This window comes from Sphaeroforma arctica (assembly GCF_001186125.1).
Source record: "Sphaeroforma arctica JP610 unplaced genomic scaffold supercont1.410, whole genome shotgun sequence".
In the NCBI taxonomy this organism is placed as follows: domain Eukaryota; class Ichthyosporea; order Ichthyophonida; genus Sphaeroforma; species Sphaeroforma arctica.
The window spans coordinates 1,744-23,979 of NW_014040148.1; the positions used below are offsets into that span (position 1 = coordinate 1,744).

Here is a 22,236-nt window from a genome sequence, read left to right on the forward strand (position 1 = left end):
ACTAACTACACAACATACTACACACACACACACACACGTGACGACACACACACACACGTGACACACACACACACATACACACATATATATATATATACACACACAGACACGCTTATTCATATACATACATACATATATATATATGTATATATTTATATTTATATATATGTATATGTATAGACATATACATACGTACATACGTACATACATACATATATATATATATATATTAAATTTATCATTAGATTTTTGTAACATTTGCTTAATTGTTTTTTCGATGGCTGTCGGGCAAATCGTGGATGGCTAGATACTCGGTTGGAAGAGCAGTGAAGCGTAGTCCACCCTCGACGTCCGGCTTATATGTCGTACCGACAAGATCGCTGTGAGGTGAAAATCGAATCAGAACGACAACTGACAATCTGTTCCTTGTATTGCGACTGATTTTGTCGAAGGTGCCGAAGAAGAAGAAACATGGTAATTCCAAGGAAGTACGCGATGCTTTGCGCGTTAGCGGGCATACGGGAGGAAACGTATCACCAAATCGTAAACCAAAAAAGAAGAGGAAAATAATAAGGGTGGAGCGACAATTGCCCAGGTATTGTGAAAGTATCAAACAGGCTGGTTGCATGGTTGGTAAGGGCCGTACTGATAATTGCTGTTTTTTTAGATGTGAGTGACATATCTGCGGCAGTATGATGGTGGTTTAGAACGTGTGGTATTGGCGTAATTTTCGCTACATGCCAACAATCTGACAGTTTAGTGTCTTCTTCAGTGTCTCCACCTAACCGTCTAGGGCACCAAACGTGTCGACACACCTACTCGGTTTTCCCATTGACTAAATAAGAAATGGCGCAAAAACATTTATACACTATCGGATACACAGTAAGGTTGAAGCTGTGGATGTCAATTCTATTCCCTATAAGCGCTTGTGCGTGTTGGAGCGAAGACTCGATGCAATGATCATGCGCAAACGGTTCGAGCTACAGGATCACCTGCGACGTCCCCATCGAGCAACGAAGACACTGCGAATATTCGGTATATGTCTGCTTTGTTTGTATGTTGTATGCACGATTGCGTTAGTCGTGTCGAACGTGGATATGTTCTGAATCTGAATTGCTTGCGTGGTAGTTGTGGTACTCAATGTACACGTTTGAGTTCAAACCTGCTCGATATGCTGGCAAGCTAAATACCTTCGCAAGTGCACCATCAATCCGGATTCATGGGTATATTCACTACGGCTTTGCTAAGTGCTCAGGTGGATATGGGATTAAGCTACGTACTTTATCTGTGCCTCCTCGCATCCTAAACATTGCGTTTTCCCTTCTGAAGTATCCTTGACTTCATCATGCTCACATGTGGGACACGGTTGGATTTATGGCAGTGTCCGCTAAAGCGGAAGAGGATGCTTGGACATTACGAGTTGAGGGGAAAGTATTGGATGATATAGCAATTAAGGAGAGACGCCGCAAGTTTTCGAGTTTCTTCTCTAAGATCGTAATCGAACTGAATAAGGACGAGTACAAAGACAAGCATCTAGTGGAGGTATGTACCCGTGGTCATGTCTACATAGTGTATTTTAGTCCGTGTAAGCTCACCAGTCTTCCAGGAAAAGCACTCCTCAGCATGCGCAATACCAATCTAGAATAGGGAAGCCATACAAAAGGTTCCATTAGTATGCCGGCCGCTTTGTTTGCTCTTGAGTGTTCTTCACCTTTCATTAAGCATCCACTACCTTTTAAAACCAACACAGTGGCATCGCCCAGCGGATTTGGCAGATCTGGACGGAATAGAAGTAAAAAGAAAAGGAACAATCAACACAACAGTATGTTGTGTATAAACGTGGTTGGAGGCTGATACAAGTTTCTGTATATACAAAACTACTAATCGCATTCGGGGCTAATCTCACTGACCACCATAATGATCGATTGCGTTAAATGCATTTTCTTTTGCATTTTATTGTTTGCTGGTTAAAAGCCCCGCCGGGTGCTAACAGCTCCATCAGGTGCTATCAGCCTACCATTTCGTAATGTTTCCACCACATACTCTTGATGTGACAGGCCAAGCTCATTCTAGAACGAGACAACCAACCCCCAGTTTACAAACTGGATGCGAGGCTTGCGAAGCTGTTGGGAATTGAGAGGGGTACAAGCTCGTTTATTATCACTGCCCTATGGCAGTATATACAGGTTTGTGAATGTCTAAACCACATGCAAATCTCACGGCATCAATCAGCAGATTTCATTCTACAGGTGTATGTAAAAGCACGCTATCCGGGTTGTCTCCTTTCAGTACTTCACACACTTCGTCTGTGCCAGAGTTTTCGGACTGAAATGCAGCCGACATATCGTTGAGCTATGAGTTTTCGAGGGTTATTTTAGACCGTAGTATCAGAGAGAAATGCTCATTCATTTGGCAGTGTATGACTTTCGGCATTGTCAGAGTAGTCTTAGGTAAGCTATCAACGTCCCGCGCGGACTAGGTAATTGTACTAACTGCCAATCGGTTTATGTTTACTTGTTCATGCAGAAGAATAAACTCCAAGATAAAACAAGGATAATCAACGACATATATCTACAACAGGTATGTAATTCCTTTTGCCGCATATGCTTCTCATCTTAGAGGGTGAATTTTGTGGCTGACAGTCTTCAACATGTAGGCATCGTTCCTCAAACCTAACCCATAGCATTGAAAGTACTGACACGATATTCTTTGAACAGATTTTCGGCCGTATTGAGATGGACTTTACGTCGCTCGCAGCGGAATTGCGACCGTTTTTATTACCTTTGGATGTAATTGCCCTGGAATACGAAATCAGGTTAGTTAAGCTCAGTACGACATACGTATTTGCTGATACTTTTAATACGTATTTGCTGATACTTTTGATTGTGGTTTAACGTTTACAAGTGTATTCAATTGTTTCACGACTTCGGCGAGTATATCCACGCATAGTCTATGCTGGATAAGTTCTTGCGAGGCTTTCTGCATCTGTATGGTACTGTGGAAACACCTGCAACGCTACGACGGGATGTCAAATCTCAATTGAATATTTATTTGTGTGCTGAAACTTGCAAAGCCTGACGGTCTTAATTTATCACACCACTTTCGCGGTGGTCATTTAGGCCTGGGGACGGCGAAGGCAAGGATCTAGTCGTGGATATTGAGGTGCAGGGTGGAGACAACATACAGCGCACGGAAGCACATAATTTTTTGCTGAATACGGTCGATGGCGAACTTAATCAAATTAATCAATTCGACCATCAGGTCAGTTTATCATGCGTGCTCGTGGGTTGTCCCAGTGAATTCGTTTCGTGGTTTTATAAAGTTATCGTTGTGAGGTATGTTTTCGTATTTTAATCTGAAAGTAGTGTGGTCACCGGCGTGGCGTGCCTTGATTGCACGGTGGTCTCAGTCAGGCTGCGTGAGCGGATGGGTGTTCTCATTTGTGGCACAAAGTGATGACAATATCAATTTTTGCACAAATGCGTTCAAAACTTCGTACTCACTGTAGAAGACCATACTTTTTCTGGTAGCACAGTTAAAATCTACGTACGTTTTCTCCGTGTATCCTTGGTTATTTTGTAATTGGACGTACATTGGTGTGTTCAGTGAGGAGAGTGCGGGCGCGTATAAGTCGTATTTTGTGTGCGCTTTGCATGCTCATGCGAAATCAGTTGTGTTGCAGCTAAAGTTGTTCAATGGCTATATGTTCCTATGGGTTTTGGTATATTGCGCCTCGTTGGAACCTCGGTAAATTGACAATCAATCGTATCCCAGGTAGGTGCGGGATGCGTGCGTATACCGAACACGGTACCAATTGAGTTTCCAACTTGCATGCCAACCTTTTTATATTATTTTCTCTATCATAGATTAAGACAAAGATCGCAAAACTGCAAGAGGCAATGAAAAAACGAAATTTCATGAAACGATTCGCTGCGGATCCGGTGGCCTTCTCACAGAGCTGGGTCGAATCACAATATAGAGACTATAAGGTAATGTGTGCCGCAACTTCAATTAGCTTTTATATTTATCGAAATCTTATAACGAATGAAGTATATTCTGATGATAGAACTATATCTGAAATGTGGCTTGAAACTTCACTGAAGTATTTCTGGTGGAGCATTATTCGCAGTCGGTTTTTTTTTAGGGAATGATAATAGCAACTCCTCACGATATCGCGATTGTAACTCTCTACATCCTTCTTGTATCATTCTCGACCTTCAGACAGCCCACAATTTGCGCGGCAATGCGGAGGAAGAGAGATCGGCGGTCTTCTACCACAAACCCTGGGCAGAAGAAGCCACCTGGAAGTATCTCACGGAGAAGAGTGTGGGCAAACGAGAACAACTGGAAGAACAAGTGCAAATGCTAAAGAATAACTAGGATGGGTGGCGTCGCGTAACTGATATATTTCAATATATCATTATATTATTATATCAATATATATATATGTGTATATATATATACATGTATATATACATATACATATATATATATATATACATATACACATATATATGTATGTGTACACACACACACGCACACACATATTGCTGCTGGCTACATACAAGAAGTACCTTTCCATGTCAATGAGATAAATACAAACGACTATCGCAAATCACGGTGGCACAGGCGGACCCCTCCTGCAGTTGCTTGATTGTAAAAAGCAATCTTCAAAATCATTACTTGACCACGTTCTCTACTATATAACATGTCACTCAACTTGTACTTGCGACGATCTTATGTTACATCGGCGAGTTCTGCTTTGTCAACGAACTTTGAAGTGTAAAACTCTGCATTCTCATTTTGAATTCGTCCAGAATCACTTCAGTGGTAAGACAAGAATCCATAGAATCATTTCAACTGGACATATCATGGTTGATCTCAGAAGGTCCAAGTACTTGATTGTATGCTCCTTCGCCAAGAACACGACCATAGACTACCTACGCTATTCGATCACAGAAATTAAGTCTGCAAAACACCCTACAGCGGACAAGTGCATACTACCAGTGTGATACAAGACTTAAATTGCGAAATAAATAAATCATGGAACTATATCGCAACAGCATTCCTAGAGAACGGCTGGCTTGCGCATCAGGGGTCAACGTAGTATTAACATCACGAGGACAGCTAGGTTCGTGACGTGACCAACTGTACTGAGAATTGGATGAAGCTTGAGTTCTTTCAAACTGGGCCTTCCTATAAATCTAAGAAGTAGGGCACAATAATTGTTACTTGGGCATGATAGTGCAGTTGTATACTGTTCATGAGATATGCCGATACGCCACTGGTCTCGCACTATGTAAGCACCACCTACAATAATTATAAAATTTTATTCGCGTCGCTTATATCTTGAATTTAACAGCTAAACCATTTATAAGATTCAAACGAAGAAGGAAAAGCCAAATAAATATGTATGAAGCAAACGAACATAGAATACATCCAACAAATACAATGAACAGCTCTTCGCAGATAATTTAGGTTTCTATTTGCGTGGTAAGTCGACTACAGTTGCTTAATTCTAGCTTTATATAGCTTCCACGCATTATCCCTATAGATCTATAAGCTCTTAAAAAACAAAGATGGGACATAAACCAACTCTAAATACATACCAGTATGACGTTAATAACGTATGAACAAATGAGTCACGCTTTATCCCTATACGAAAACACAAAAAGCTTCAAGCAAAAATGGGACACTAAACGCAACTCTGATAATAACATTGATAACGTGTACTCGACTGTACAAATATGTCACGTGGATGCATAAAAAGCTTGAATAAGCGAAGGCGGGACATAAAATGCACCGTTGAATATGTCTATATAAAAATATATGACTATATGTACGACGATATTTTATGTTATATATATATATTTTATAAGCAACTGTGATCGGATGTACGTGACGCTGGCGCCCAACCATTTTTTTATGGTTTTTTCCACAGCCCTCTGTTGTTCAATTTAGAGAGGGCTATGTTTTTTTCTGGGGATGTTTTTATTTCTTGTACGTACATATTTTGTTTTTTACAAGAAACAAAACATAAAAAAATAAAAGGGGCATTTGCGGGAAATACCATGGCTCGATCAGTTCATATTTAGTGCTTTTAAAACCTTGGCGCGAATTTTATTTATAAAATGCATCAAATACCGGTTGTGAAGTTGAGATTTTACTTTCGTGTGAACAATATTTAAAAAATATATCGAGATAAATAAATACTTGACCCCCGTTTAATTTTTAAAAAGCACAAGGCTGCTAGGGAATTGTCCGTAGTATTGAGCGTCCAAGTACGTATGTCTGTGTAAAGTCAGCTTGTGTGCTTAAAGTGCGTGTGTATGCTAAGAGTGTATATGTACTTTTAAGGTACGTATATATCCTCCAGAGTGCGTATGCATGCCTAAAGCGTGTTTGTTAATGTATGCACATCACCCGTAGCTTGGCATCCACATTGCAATTCTCACACGTATACTACGATGATCAACGCCAAAATTTTATCGCGGTCAATTTCCGAAAACGCAACGCTAGAGAACACAGATCGTTACCTTAGAGATGGCTTTGAACCTGTGTCGAATCTGTATACGTCCACCGATGGAGAGGGTGTATTATCTCAAAGCATTAGAGTCAGGTCTGGCGGAAGAAGAAATGACTATTTAGATATTCGACGCAGCGTGACTCCATTAGACGCTCATCTAGCAGGATTGGTACACGAATCCATGTACAAGTGTCACACTAAAGATCGTAAGACCTCGCCTGAAAGAGTGCGCAGAGTATCGATAAGTGCAGCGGATATGGATGTATCAGCCACAAGACACCGCTCTGTGCCTGAACACGGGCGTATGAAGCGTCAGGACAGTGGATTATCTTGTAATAGTAATAGTTCCGCATATCAGAACTCACAGCGACATAATCTGGAATGCACGCGACACAGTCCAGAGACGGACGAATTATTGGCACTCGTGTCAACAGCCTCGGTTGGCCGTGGGAAAACTAGTTCGCGCTCGCAATTGCAATCACAAACGCAGAAAATGTACAAGGATACACACACAAGTGCTCAAGTGGAGCGGAAGAAGTGGTCATTACGCTTGCCTACGTCCTGGGTGTCGACTAAGAAGGTGGCAGGTCCAACAGAATACGTGGAAGGGGGTAGTTCTAGCTTGCGGTCTTTGCATATCACAAAGGATAAGGGTAAGAAGTATATGTCAGCACCGAATAGCAGTAGCCGAAGTGATATCAAGAAACAATTGTCAGCACCAAATAGCAGTAGCCGAAGTGATATTAAGAGAGGTAAAGCAATGAACGAGCATATGGACTCACTATCTGATGCACAGCACCGATCCCGTTCTGTGCCTCCCCATCCCATTAGAATCAACAGAACAGCTAGTAACATACCTACGAACGCATGTTTGAAACCAGAACCTAGGCGCACGCACGTTCGCCGCCATAGTGATCCAAAGAGGCCAAATAGCACTTTTCTTGCGTCCATCAGAAAGGTTAATACGTCGCTGGGTCTTGCGAAGAACAGAAACGGTCGAAGTATATCCACACCTGAGAATTTTGTACCCGAAGTGAAGTGTGCAGGTTCGTACACAGGGATGAAATGGAACGGGAAAGATGTTAAGAGAGATAAAAAGAACGGATTTCTAAAGAGCAGTCAGAAACATAGCAAAGAGACTGGTGGTTTACCACGCACAAGCAACCGCCACTCGGGGCTCTTTAACGGTCGATCTCGCGCACATTTTATAGGTCTGAGTGAGAATGAAATATACGAGGGTGGTATTGGCGCATCGTCGGAATCTGCCGAGTTGGTAATAAAACCACATTCCAGTGTTCCTGCGATCCCAAGCAGCAATTCCCATAGCACGACGTTAGGCTTGGTCAGGAGCACCACTGAGCGGGAATTGCTAGCATTCGATGCCGGAGATTCATACCAGGTTTCCGAGGAGCCATCATATATGCATCTGTATGAGAGTTTGGCAATGCGTCGTAGCAGGGAGAGATCAGATCACGACGTGCAGTCGACTGAAGATAATGAGTACAGCACGCACGCGGCATTATTTGAAGAGTACACAAAGGGAATGATTGATAGGATCCTTGATGCCAATAGTGAAGGCGAAGCTGTGAGATCGTATCGGGGTGTAAATACTTTGTCTGAAGGCGCTATTCACGGCACTTCTACTAGGCCCCCAAGCAGGACTTCCAATGCCACTATTAGCGGACAGCTTCGGCACCAAGACAGCTTCGGCACGAATGCTAGTTCGCTTTCAAGCTGCAGTGAGAGTAGTTTCGGATACCATGAACGCACTAAAAGTACATCTTCGATTGACGCACCCTGTGGGACGCCCTCGCCTGGTCTAATGGTAGGAAAACCGTGCAATCATGCGCTCGAGTATACATTGTCTGAGTGCGATTGTCACTTGACTGCTGAAGTGGGACAGTCAGTGCATGCGTGCACAGAAATAAGAGGCTGTCTGGAAGTGTGCACAGACATGACTGTGCACATAGAACCGCAAGCGTCAGTAGACGATACACTCCTTACGCAGGAGCATTGTCATCCAAACATACCTCAGGGACAAGCATGGAGTGGTGTCCACACTAAACGCGGACATCATGCTTACGAGTCGCACGAGCGCACTGCTATGTGCATCTTGTGTGGACAGGTAATGAAGAAACGCGGGGAAGCGCTCTATGTTGCGGCGTGCGGCCATACCTACCACTGGGGGTGTGCCAATGAATTGCAGTTATCAACGGAGACTAAAATCGGAACGCCATTGCCCTGTTATGTTTGCACGTAAGTTTTTTTTTGCTTATATCAATAAGTGCGCTTGATAGCAATGCTTAAAGAAATGTGGTCAAATTCGTCGCACATTTTGTGTTATATTTCAGTTTTTTAGTCGCTTCGGTGTAGCGATGTTTGTCAGCACAACAAACCACCAAGAATCTCATTTTTGCCATGTTTCTATGTTGTTTTGTTGAGACAGGTCCTTTCCGTTCGCTTTCAATACCTACGCTGTGCTCGATTTAAGCGAAGATGAAGCTGTCGAGTACCTGCGAAAGGATGGTCGTGATGGTTCGTTCCTGTTGCGCACCGCATATTCGCCAGAGAAGAGCTACCACCAAGTAATATCCTGTGTACAACAGGTAAGGATGGGTATTTCTTGCTACAGAGTGTATGATCGTGATCCATGTTAGTGGCCTATTGTAGATTTATATATATAATTGGCACGATCGGACTCGTACAAAAGGCAGTACTTTTTATTATTTTCCCTAGCCCTCTGCAGATCAATAAAGCACTTTTGTGTGTTTGTGAGCGCCATTATTATTCATGTTTATAATCCCACTTTAGATGGAGAACATTCATAAGAGGTATCTAGCGTGCGTTCTGGCTAACATTATAGAACCTAATACCCTATCTATTTACGCTGTACAGGATGTTGTGAAGCACTTGCAAGTACACACCACGGAATCCGGATCATTCGCACTTGCGGACATGCGCGATTTCCTAACGATTGATGAGATAGTGTTCGACCTGTACCGGAATGCCTTTGCTGTTCACGAAGGCGGTGTCGCTGCCTACTGGCAACTCAAACAACCCTGTCGTAGAAGTAACATCGACGTGTGAGCTGAAAACTGTTACTCAAGCACTATTCTGAGTTATCATGTATCCGCTGTATACCTCCAAGTATACAATTGGCGTTGGTGAGCACAGAGTATATAACGATTGTTCAGCTGTAGAATCAACTGAGCTTTATGACTATGTCATGCAGGACATGCGTGTAGTCTAATGTTGCAAATATGTTGATTGAGATCGCGCTGACAACGAGAAAGCAAAAGCATTTACAGAACTCATCCAAGGCACGCGCTCATCCTAGCTGTATATCTATGTATTGGCTATTTAGTGAGCATTGATCATCGAGCCTATCTACTTTATTTCCCCCTTCTTATTTCGCCAAGGTTAATACATCCTTGGTACTTCAAAAACACAACAAACCTTGAAATCTTTTAATTAGTACGCTGCGGAAAACAACAAGCGTTGACACCTTGAATCAGTACTACTTCCTCTCTGAAGCTACGCTACACCTACAAGAATAAACTTAAGTCGAATTTGCTGGTGGTGCGTATATCATTTTCCATTTTGCGACTCGATATTTGCATAATTAATAGTGCCAATAGTGCAACCTTGGAACGATTCAATAGTCACATAATTTCCATCTCACGTGCACATGTTCATTACAAGCATCATTGCTGTTGTAAAGTTGATCTCGTTTTAATGACTAGCAGTTATGACAGTAAGTAAACATACAAGTTACTATCCACACGGGGTAAAAGCCGCTTGTACTGGTACGAATGAGCTTGTGCATACCACATTGTTTTGGAAAATCATAATATCACCCGATACAGACGCGCGTCAAAGTGCAGTTGTAGCTGACAATGTGTTGGTTGAACACAAAGAGCATGTGAATCGTGTGTATCTACAACTAGTAGTGCAAATAAATCTCGGGTCGTCAGGAACAGATTGGATATCCTTTGAACCAATACGTGTTGCAAAGGAAACGTGTTCAGGATAACATCGAATAACAGTACATTCGTAAGATGGGAGGGTATCTGAAAAATCGAATTGTCAGCACTGAATGGCTGCTGTATTTTAAAAAGAAACAAACGAGTGCATGCAACTTATGAATAGTAAGATATGAAACGATGACCAAGAGCAGAACTGCTAACGCTTTATCCCAATTCATCAGTAGTATTCTGTAGCAGTTGCCTATGGCATCTTCCTTACGACCACCTCAGTGCATATTTACAACCGATGGACAACCAAATGGCTGATTGCTTTATTGCGTAGAAAGAGTTTCCTTTCCTGTGAGTATTCCATTCGGATCTATCGCTATAGGGGCGTATGTAGCTCAGCTGATCCTGTCAGCTTTCAAAACCAACATTCTCTGCGCCAGTTCAACATAATACAACTTCAGCGTTGCATGTGTACCAAATTTTGTATAAGTGTGTTCACCCGTGTTTTGTGCAGCACGCTGGAATCTGGATCAGATAGGCAACACGCGAGAACATACTTGGAAAGTTTCAACACGGCTAAACTGCTGAAGCATAGTGACTGACAGCGATGAACCGCGTTGCTGCAAAGAAGTGACCACTCTTCATGCGCGCTGCTATCATCAAGCCTTTCAATCATTGTGAATATTTAGGGCAAGCACACATCATACTTTAACTGAGTCCGTCGGTAGACTAATTAAAAGCATTGTTGACCAAAAGGTATCTTCTCGAGGCCTATCACCACGATCATGCAGGCATTCTGCAGGGGTGTAACCTTGAGTGATTTCTGAAGCAGGTCTCCTTGCGCAGTCGTCAAATAATGTACGGCTGAGTGTGAGGGCGCATGTAAGTGTACGAGACGCATAGTTTCCGGTACGCACATATCAATCCAACTCTTCAACGATTAATATTAAAGCTGACTTGCGTGACTGGCTCTCCACAGAAAGGAAATGTATGCGTGTGTGCGAGTCATCAGTCATGCCGGCAAACGTGTCCGCATATGTTGACGATAATCAATTATTTTTTCCAATCGACAGATTTGAACACCTCAAAACGTCGACGAGAGATGTCCCTTGCTAGTTGACTAAACGATGACGCGTGCGTTCGAAATTGCGCGTACGACCTGGTTTTGCTTTGATTGAAGTTTGTTCGTTTGACGGCAGAGCAAGAAGCCCTCCATTCCCACCATTGACCAAGCTCTCTGATTTCAACTCACATCGGAACGTTTTGTTCCGTCTGAACTCCCGCGGACGTCTCTCTCCAATGTTTTCCTATGGTGAAATGAAGTATATCATAAGATTAGAATAACAAGATATCTTCTTCAATTTAATACAACTGATCTGACGACGCAATCCAAATGTGCAATATACAAAAGAATATTTACTATATTACGTCCTATGACCGTTTATGGAGGGAGAAACTTGGAGAAACCAGAACGATTGCCTGTGGAGAATTCCCTTGGTGATACTAGATCTTCGAGAAGTTATACAACTTTGCTCCCGATATGGGAAAGAGCATACCTTTTTCGATTGGATTTGTTCGGCGGACACGGTAAAGGTGATGATTGTTAGCGCTGTTGAATTCGAACAATATAAAAAACAGGACAGTTAGATTCTACCAAACATAACACAAAATATGGCAAAGGATATCACAATTGACATAATACCCCAATTGGAAGAACATTAATACGAAAGCTCACCAAGCAGCTTGGCAGAATCCTTGTCGCTCATGCGTGGATGCTTTTCAGTATGTTCCCAAACCTTCTGAGCACATTTTGTCTGAAAGGATATCGATTGAATGGTAAAAGAATTCATTAAATATTGGTGAATTGTGAAAGGTAACTACGCCGCACAAATAATCATCGGCCCTAAGTGGAAGAGTATTGGGCTATGATAGAACTCTTAAAATATTTGTAGTCTAATAAAATCTCACGAGCATTAGCATATTTGCGCTTCGACTGCATCACAAAATGGTATCTTTTGTTTGCATCATTTTTGAGGTATGTTCATGCGTACAAGAAGCACCGATTTGTCGCATGGCACAGCATTGTTTCGCTATGAAATATGCTGTCGGCCGTACTATAATGATGAGCAACGAGATATATTGTGATTTATAGTGAAATGAGAATAGTCAAACCACCTCGAGTAATTTCCAAGCTGGAGTCGACTGATTGTTCATACGTTTCCAAATTTCAAGAAGAATCATAGATGTTTCGATACGCTGCATCTGCTCATTGAAATCCTCGTTATACCTCGCGAATACTGTTTGATATAACTGAAAGAAGAAACTAGGAGAATCCATGAAAGGTGGTTAAAAAAAAACTTAAAGTCTACTGTTCTGACAAACAATGAAAATATGTCGCGACGCTGATCCCGTATACACATACTATATACACACGGGATGAATAAAATAACAAGGTTCAGGTAGACGACCTGAACCGAGGTAAATGTCCCGTGTACAGAAATGGATGTATGTTTGTGCTATGTCTCAGGAAAATGATCAGTTCTGAAATATACAGTATGCCAGATACATCCCACTTTGCTATATATGAGAGTCCAGCCAAAAGTGAATATGACCTCTTGAAATAAGTCGACAATAATCAATGTGTAAACGAGACACATACGCCCTCGTATGATATACTGCACAAAAAAAGCGCAAAAGTACAAAGACTACAATTATTAAATTCATACATGTTCACACTACCAGGTATACATGTGTTCATTTGTGTGTATGTGTGCCCAAACGTACTTATATGCATGCATGTGCGCAGGAAAACATAGATATACGTAGATGAGTATAAGTGTATAAGTATACAAGTATACAAGTATGCAAGTATACAGATATACAAGTTTATAAGTATATATATATATATATATATTATAGATACATTCATTTGTATAAATATATATGTGTATGTATATATATATATATATATACATATGTATATATACATATATACATATATATACACACACACTTACACATACATACATAAATACATACATACATTCATACATATACATACATACATAAATACATAAATACATACAGACATACATACATATATACATACATATATACATACATACGTGCATACATACATACATATATACATACATTCAATATTTAGGTATAGATTGAGTGTTATTATGTGGAATGTCGGGGAATTTACACAACAGAAGGGCAACAGCGGCTGAAGATTCAGCACACGCTACACACACACAAAATATCTCGACCAAGCATACCTGTGTACGAAGCTCATCGTCCGTGTTGTCGGTGTAGTCTCGTGATCCCTTAATCCATAAAGCACCTAAAGCTCTGTCCATGAGAGTATGGAAGCGGCCCAACTGGGCAAGATGTTCTATTCCTCCAATCATGTCGTTCTGACTGTGCGTTCACGACTTGCGACTTGTACAAATCATACACTCATCAGGCTCACATACACAGCAGTGAAAATGAGAAGCAACAGATACAAGCTGTTACCAGTTACACCCTTCTCTAAATTGAAACCTATACATACTTACTATTTCAAAAGTTCGATATTTACAATTTTTGTTTCTGTCTTTGTTTTGTTTTTTTTGAATATTAAAAAAAAACGATACTAAAATCTTCGCTGGAAGCCCCTGGCAGGCTGGACGCCTCGAGTCCTCGACTATCGAGTTGATTTTCGAATCAAAAAAAAATAGAGGGGGCCAGCCGGCCCGTGCTATGCAAAAGTTCAAAACGGCGTTTGTATTTAATAATTAAGAAGACGGCTATGGACGATGGGAGTATGGACTTTGCTTTTCAGTATGTAGTAATAGTACATATGATTACATATTGTTACTTTTATAATAAAAACCCCGAGAGACCTATGTATCGTATTTTTATATATAAATAAAAGAACAATAAAACATTCATTTATCAAGATAAAACCAGTTTTTAGAAATAAATAACCAATGACCACTGTCTCTAACAGGATCTCTCACTCCAGAGTACATAGTCCAGAGTCCACACCTGCAGAGTACTAATGATGAGCCCAAGTTGGCTCTGGCTTGAGTCTTGATTCTTGACTGCTGAATGGCATCCCTGATGAGATGAGGAGTGTGTTTCTTGAGAGATGAGACTTGAGAGTTGAGAAGTCTGAGTCTCTGAGAGACTGAGAGACTGAGAGTCTGAGAGTCGTGCTGCTTTTTCTTTTTTTAAATTTTGGTGCAAGTGCCAGATCTAGTCCATGTTATCCAGTCCATTAGGGAGTTCTGATTCGTCTGAATCATAATCGCAGTGACTCATTGTAGCTTCGAGCTCGAAAGGTGATATCATTGGTTACACTATGTAGGTCGCGCGTGTACAAAATATAGTGAAAGCCATATTGCCAGTTTGTCTGTTCACTGCTGTGAGTGTGTGGCTGTGTGCAAGACGCGTTGATAGTTTGTTACTTGTGTCAGTTGTCAGTTGTCAGTTCTCACACAGCACACGACCTTCGCAGACAGCGCTGACTATATATCACAGACAGTTCAGTGTTCACAGTATCATTTTGTTGATAGTGGAGCACTGATCCACATCTCACCTCTCTACTCTCGCTAACAAGTTCCAGTAAGTTTACACACTATATATATTTATAGAAATATCAGTCTCAGCGATGACCCGCACCGATACACGTCCTAAGCTGTTTGCGTACCCTGCCAATATATATTCGAATAGAGATGGTCACAGGAACACGCTATCCTGTCTGAGCGCAAGTGAGGTGACCGCATTTTGTAGAGCCCAAACACTTCCCAATGTGCGACAACATTTCCCTGAGGTACCTGTTGTGCGCACGTCTCCATTCCACGCTATTGCGGCCTCGTTTTATGCAGTTGCATCGAGTTCAGCGCGTACTGGATCCGCATATGGTGTAGAGTCTAGCTCAAGTATCATCACGGCCGAAACCGAATACGACCAGATTTCCCTGTGTCAGAAGCCCAAGCGCGAATTGACAGTCAGCAAGTCAAAGAGTGACTACTTTGGATGTGAGATGAGGTTTATCAGGGGGCGGTTGCTTGTAGTTTGGATAGATAAATTCAGCACTGTGTGCCCGGCCTTTCGCCATCTATCAGCGGCGTATCGCGTTGGTTTAAATTTTGGAGACGAGATCACACGTATCAACAACAAACCCGTAAGCTCATTCGACGGCCAAATCAGCGCTGTGTATTTGTACCTCAGCTCGTTGACAGATATCACAGTAGAAGTAGTAGACAAGGCCATACTTGAAAATCATTTGATGAAGTTTCAATCACACACTGAACACGCGCAAGGTAGTCTCAAACGTCATAGCAGTTATCTTTCTCGAATACACAGAGCTAAAGTCTCTAGTTTCGGCTCTGAAAGTGTAGTAGAGGAATCCATCGGTTTATCCTTCTCCGAGAAGGGTACAATTACTCGCGTTTCAGAGGGCGGGCTGGGAGACAAGGCGGGGTTGAAAGCCGGGGAGCTTATAGCTAGCATAGGTGGTACATACACACTTGCGGTACACCCACGGCTACTCGTTCAATTGTTTCAGCGTGCCAAAAAATACAGTAAAACCGGCTCCATAGTGGTAGCTGCAGCGCCTTCACAACTAATCCGTGAACTCGTGCACCACGCGCTATTTATAATTAGTGAACGCAATTTATCATGTGACCTTAACTACATACTTAACCACGACTGGGAAGTCTCTAGAGCGGCACAGACGCAACAAGAACAGCATAACAAACGACAGTACTCCGCGTCTGGAATCCAATTAATGCCGGTCATTTCAGCACGACGCAACTACACTTCGCACCCGTCACGGCACACGCTGAATGGATCATTAGCTAATTTACAAACGGCTTTGGAGCATCAACGAGTAATAACAAATATGAATAGTGTAATAGATGTATAAATAAGATACAAGTCTGTCTAGGCCAGGAAAATGTGGAGTGTGACGCTAACTCGTCCCATTTTTCAAATCCGGGTGTCAAATATTGCAGAAAGTGCTTCTATTTATTTATTAACATATTGCATAGGGGATCCAGCGTTTGCACCGCGTACTCGCCAACCGTACCAGAAGTCATTGTCTACACGAGTACATTCAGAGACAGATGATTAGTATTTAAAATAAATGACTAGATTTTTATAGTCGCGTTTCCGAATTAAAACCTAAGTGCCTATTTGAAAGTAGTCACAGTACCGAGACTATTACCATGAGGTAGTCATACACATTCACAGCATGTATGCATGCGTAACACACATTTACACTGTCAATGAACAAAATTATAATATTAGATTGAAGTCGAAAAATGTGAGAGCCGTACATGTATCATATGCATAGATATTTTATTATGCCAAACAGTTGACAGGGATGTGTGATGATATCTTGATATTCCATCTTTCCAATCTAACTATGAGCAATATTATATAGAGCTAATCAGATAATTACAAAAGATCAGGTTTTGTGAGACGATGGTACTTTATATATTTAGCAACAGCTCTTTTTTTTAGAATATATGCGCGGCGGTGGACTTTGACATATGTCACCGGCTAAACGCCCAGCTTTGAGCGCTATTTATATCCGACAGAGCGATGACAGTGTAATACCAGCCAACTTGTCAATTCCTGTACATAACTCGAGGGAAGAGGTACAACTATATTCTTACTCATTCAATATGCTGATGTGAATGTTGGATAATGATAAGGTGCTTGAGTATACACATAGTAGCTTGTAGGTATATACTACTTCGATCACTTCAATCACATAAAATATATGACCAGCGCACCCGCGACTGTATTTCCACTAATTTCAATTTCAAGCACACAATGAATAGAAAAATGCTACGTAATCGCGAAACCACATTCGAACAAAGTTGGAAGCTGATACCGATTTATACCGTGGATTAAGCTGCAGCAATGTCCTTAACGGATCAGTTTTGCTCTACCTTGAAATGAAATGCATGTGTTCCGTATGCATTGTCACTGCCTAAATGTTTTGTAGTATACACAACGCAACTTTGAAATGGAACTAGTGTAGTACGAGCGACTGTGCAATTGTACACCGGTAATCTAAGCGCATGGAATACACACCTCACCAATTCCTCATTTGCAGTATCAGATTCCAACATATACAAACTTTAAACAATCAACTCATCTTTCAGCTGCGGAATCCGTGGCGACAGAAAACATCTGAGGCGACTGAATCAATTCTGATGTTTTGCATGCGCCGTTGCAGTGGTCTATATTTCGCAGCACATGTAGGCGTCTCTAGACCCTCAAATTTACCCACAGTAATATTCATCTCTCTTGCTGGCCTCAGAATCCTTCGAGAAGACGGATATATTGCTACAAAACCAGTTGAGATGAGTACTATTTATTGACTGATATACACACTTGCAAATATTTCATCATACCGTGTCGCTCACAATTACGTAGGCACGAAAAACAAAAGGCACTGACCCCTCGTCAGATTTCTGATGCTCGCCATCTGGGTTTCAAGGAAATATTTACTCTGCAATGATGTGAAATGCATTCAAAACGTTTGGAACCAGTCAAGGTATACGTTTATAAACATTTGAGTGTTGTCCAGGCGTGATATATAGGTTTTCGTGTTGGGTGTATTCACATCACTCACCCTTACCGTAATCAGGATATGAACAGAACACACTCCAAGAATACCCACATCTGAATTATTGGTTCTCCTTGCTTGCAGCCATTGTTGAAAGAGGCAAGGTCAGGGACACCCATGATTGTACGATCCAGAACCAAGTGCAACTCGTATCCCACTGCGAGGAACACACTATAATACATGCGGTGTATAGTCGACAGTGCTGTACTACCAACAATCACAATCCACGTAACCATAAATGCTAATCTGTCACTGTGATACACTGAAATTGGACAAGACTCGGCACTTGACAAAACAACAGCAACAGAAAACAAATAACTCAGCTGGATCGCAGTCTGCCATTACTGTGTTTTACAGAGTCCACCATACCGGAACGATCCAGGCCTAACAATAAGCCATTTCAAGCAACTGATACGACAAATAGACTTGGGTAATAGAAACACCAAAGTGTGCACGATTTTGATATATTTTTGGCCAATTAACTTGTTCTGGCAACAAATACCGCTGACATCATACCAGCAATCTGGGCAGCATCTTTAAAATTTGGCAAACTTTGCCTTAAACATATTGACACGCATAAGACGGTTTCAAGAACAAACATGTTTCCGCTGATTTTTCTCTACGCCTCCAGAATTTGCTCTATTCTAAATCCACTTAATGCCTAATGATATCGACTATTACACGAGAAAGAGAGAAACGCTATTACTTCAACAACTTATGGCAAACTACCTCTTAGCGCACTAATGGTGTGCAAGATGATATATACCCGTAGCGCGTAAACAGGAAACGGTTGATACTCGACTGCATACATTCCACCTGTACAGGCATATACTTGTACGTGCAGTGACATTAATAGCACGCAAATAGTATTGTAAGTCGATTTACCAAGTAAAAGAAACGCTCCTTTGTTCGGACAGCTTGCTGGAAGCCATCTTCAAGCGTACTCACGGTGTACGAGTAGGTTCTCTATACAAGTAGCGCTTGAACTGGTGACGACTGAAAATCAGCAGTATATATTGCTCAGTATGCACAGGTCATACTTACTCATGGAGCGACAAGAATAGCACACGAACATCTAGCTTTATGGGCCGATTGGTCAGCAATAAACTACAGCAATCTATCTTCTAGCTTTCTGATGGTGTGCAAATAAAATAAATGATACTTACATGTAGCTCATATACAGATAACGACTGAGAATAGACTGCATATATTCCTTAACATATATTTGCACGTGCAGAGATATTTACCGATGACAAAAACTATACACGCAGATGTTATCTTTAGATGGAATACTAACACATGTGTACATATCTATATCATCGGTACTCAAATTATACATTGAACTTTGAAGCAATAGCGCGATCGTCAAATTGAGGAATTCAGCCTGTGAATGAAAGACACAGAACTCGAACGCAAATAGGCAAAAACCACATCGTAAATACAGCTACACTTAAAATGGAATACCTACTTGTCGTGGTGCTCAACATCGCGGGAGGGGCTGGTCAACTACAGATCTCTCGAATCAAACGTTCCAATCAGGTAGCAACTATCCCCGGCGCCAACGCCGGGGAAAGGTTATATAGATATATGAAATGTTAAGCTAGCACGAACATAGTTTGATCCACAGCCTTTTTTTATTATAGAAGAAAATAATGTGCCTCAATCTATCGGAGTTACAAAGCCCTGACGAGAGACGATCCAGAAGGTATTCAATAATTCATGTTTCCTATATATACACTATCCATTGTATTATATTAACACTTAGGCCAGGAGGAAGGCGGCTCCGGCGACTGCCAAGGCTCCTACGGTCGTGGGTGCAAATGATCCGGCGCTGTTTTCGTTATTGCTCTTGCTGTTTACATCGGTAGAGCTGATTAGAGGAGTAATTTTAACGGATTTAACATTGTCACCACAGCGCATACACACTTGGCATTTTCCACCGTCGGTCGATCGAATGAAGGCAACTTCCTCGGTGGTGGTGAACTGAAGGGGATAGTCCTGGCACTCAGCTTCGGTGGGGAACATTAGTACCTCGGTGTCGTAATCGTTACTCAGACGGAAGAATCTGTACTCAACATCACCCAACTCGGACACTTTTACGGCGGTGCTCTGCTGAGTACACAGCTTCTGCATGCTATCGAATCCACTGTTCAAAACATGGTCCCCACTGCAATCCACAGTGTTGAAGAACTCAACCTGACCGTGCTTACCATAGGCAGTGGCAACGAAAAGGGAAGCGAGTGCAAATACGACCTTCATTCTTGTTTAGGTAGGTTGGGAACTTTGGATTTAAATAATCTGCTGGTAGACGTGTTCAGCGATTTTGAAAACTCACACTTATACTGGTTGTGAAAAGTAGCAGAGTGGTAGTGGTATAAGAAGTGAACGGGCGTATACATATCCAGAAGAATATTCTCATTTTTCACAAATTTATGTTCGATTGTGGCTCGATATTGAGTAAACGCCCCAGAGATGACCCAAATCGGCCACCAAACAACAATAATATACATGATTGGCTGAGAGCATATGTGTTCTCCTTCGCAACCAATGTATCTAAAAAATTCAAAAAAAATTCATTGCAAATTGGTCATTGGCTGTCAAAAATTACGTTGTCACGGTTCATACTTCTTTTAATTGGTCAGAATCTCTAAGCACTAAATTATTCAAAAAAAAAAGTTCACAATATTCAAAAATAAACAACAAAAGCGTCTTAACCCGAAATTGAAATATTCTGTTCATGTCTCTTATTGATTCTGATCTTGTGTATTAGATATATAAATATGATTTATAAAAGTGATCGTTTATGTTTTCTCGTCTGAAATTACTTTGCTACAAGTCATATTTTAAACAGGACTGTTATCATGAAATAGCGGGTGGTTGAGATGGCTGCGATAAGACCATAGTCATTGCAAAAATCTTCACCCCCCCCCCCGCCCGCAGGACCGTGTCACCGTGGTCAAGGCGCTCTCTATAGAGGCGAGAGAATTCGATGGACCGCAGGATTCTCGCATAATTACATATTACGTGGACTAAAAAACAAACAAATGGTTGCATGTGTTTTAAAAAAAATGTGAAGTGGCCCCATACACACGCCTATTCACATACACATACACATACATATACCTGTTCACATACACATAACATATATACATATCTATCCACATACACATACGCATGACTTATCACATACAGACATACGCATAAACATAACTTTTGACATAACCATACACACACACGTACCTATTCACCTATTCACATATCCATTCACATTCCTATTCACACATATACACATACACGTACCTATCTCCATAGACATACGCATGCCAATTCACATACCCCTATTCATATAGATACCTATTCATATATACATTTACATAGACATACATATCCACATCCACATACCTATCCACATCAACATGCCTATTCGTGTACAACATTATGCACATGCCTATTCACGCACATATATATACTATATACCTATTGACATACCCATGCACATGTCTATTCGCCCACATGTACACGTTCACAAACTTGTTCACATATAAATCCACAGGCTTACTCACACTCACGTATACTCACCTATTCACATTCAAAGGCACATGCCTATTCACACATTTTTACACACATACATACATATGTATAGGCGTACACGTACACTTTTAACGCACAAATACCCATTCACATATCCATATACCTGTCTGTTCACAAACACGTGCACGCACCATTCACTATCCATTCACACGTCTATTTACTTACACATACACATATACGTACGTATCCATATACACATACACATGCCTATTTATTCACACATACACATGCCTATTCATACGTCTATTCATACACACTCATATCTATACCTATTCTCAGACTCGTGCCTATCAACATAAATGCACATGCCTATTCGCACTCATGTACACGTAGCTATTAGCATACTCATGTACATATCTATTCTCATATCCAACAGATACCTATTCTTGTACACATACACATACATGTAATATATATATATATATATATATATATATATATACTACGTTATATATATATATATATATATATATATATACTACTATATATATATATATATATATATATATATA

At 41.1% G+C, this 22,236-nt stretch overlaps 5 protein-coding genes across 7 annotated transcripts in view; 3 read left to right on the forward strand and 2 right to left on the reverse strand.

Moving 5' to 3' along the window:
- The window catches only part of SARC_05985 (hypothetical protein), a 5,924-nt gene extending 876 nt beyond the window's left edge, over positions 1-5,048 (forward strand). Inside the window, exons 2-11 of one of the 3 annotated variants that reach the window (XM_014300120.1) lie at positions 308-595; positions 884-1,035; positions 1,382-1,542; positions 1,751-1,822; positions 2,058-2,186; positions 2,527-2,580; positions 2,718-2,815; positions 3,120-3,261; positions 3,867-3,989; positions 4,222-5,048. In XM_014300120.1, coding sequence (XP_014155595.1) covers positions 957-1,035; positions 1,382-1,542; positions 1,751-1,822; positions 2,058-2,186; positions 2,527-2,580; positions 2,718-2,815; positions 3,120-3,261; positions 3,867-3,989; positions 4,222-4,380 — 1,017 coding nt within the window. In that variant the 5' untranslated portion in view covers positions 308-595; positions 884-956 and the 3' untranslated portion in view covers positions 4,381-5,048. The remainder of the gene's footprint in view (positions 1-307; positions 596-883; positions 1,036-1,381; positions 1,543-1,750; positions 1,823-2,057; positions 2,187-2,526; positions 2,581-2,717; positions 2,816-3,119; positions 3,262-3,866; positions 3,990-4,221) is intronic. The other 2 variants (XM_014300122.1, XM_014300121.1) reach the window with 2 other exon arrangements.
- A 1,203-nt stretch (positions 5,049-6,251) lies between these two features.
- SARC_05986 (hypothetical protein) lies at positions 6,252-10,099 on the forward strand. The gene is made up of 3 exons (XM_014300123.1): positions 6,252-8,782; positions 8,973-9,132; positions 9,422-10,099. The coding sequence occupies exons 1-3, from the start codon at positions 6,468-6,470 to the stop codon at positions 9,611-9,613; spliced, it is 2,667 nt and encodes an 888-aa protein (XP_014155598.1). The 5' UTR covers positions 6,252-6,467; the 3' UTR covers positions 9,614-10,099.
- A 614-nt stretch (positions 10,100-10,713) lies between these two features.
- Positions 10,714-14,227, reverse strand: SARC_05987 (hypothetical protein). Its single transcript, XM_014300124.1, has 5 exons — positions 13,782-14,227; positions 12,676-12,810; positions 12,236-12,314; positions 12,057-12,109; positions 10,714-11,807 (listed from the first exon to the last, which is right to left on the reverse strand). The coding sequence occupies exons 1-5, from the start codon at positions 13,911-13,913 to the stop codon at positions 11,613-11,615; spliced, it is 594 nt and encodes a 197-aa protein (XP_014155599.1). The 5' UTR covers positions 13,914-14,227; the 3' UTR covers positions 10,714-11,612.
- Positions 14,228-15,062: 835 nt separating this feature from the next.
- Positions 15,063-16,709, forward strand: SARC_05988 (hypothetical protein). Its single transcript, XM_014300125.1, has one exon. The coding sequence runs from the start codon at positions 15,158-15,160 to the stop codon at positions 16,415-16,417; it is 1,260 nt and encodes a 419-aa protein (XP_014155600.1). The 5' UTR covers positions 15,063-15,157; the 3' UTR covers positions 16,418-16,709.
- A 3,028-nt stretch (positions 16,710-19,737) lies between these two features.
- Positions 19,738-20,500, reverse strand: SARC_05989 (hypothetical protein). Its single transcript, XM_014300126.1, has one exon. It carries the CDS (start codon positions 20,390-20,392, stop codon positions 19,895-19,897), a length of 498 nt encoding a protein of 165 aa, XP_014155601.1. The 5' UTR covers positions 20,393-20,500; the 3' UTR covers positions 19,738-19,894.
- Positions 20,501-22,236: the final 1,736 nt, after the last annotated feature.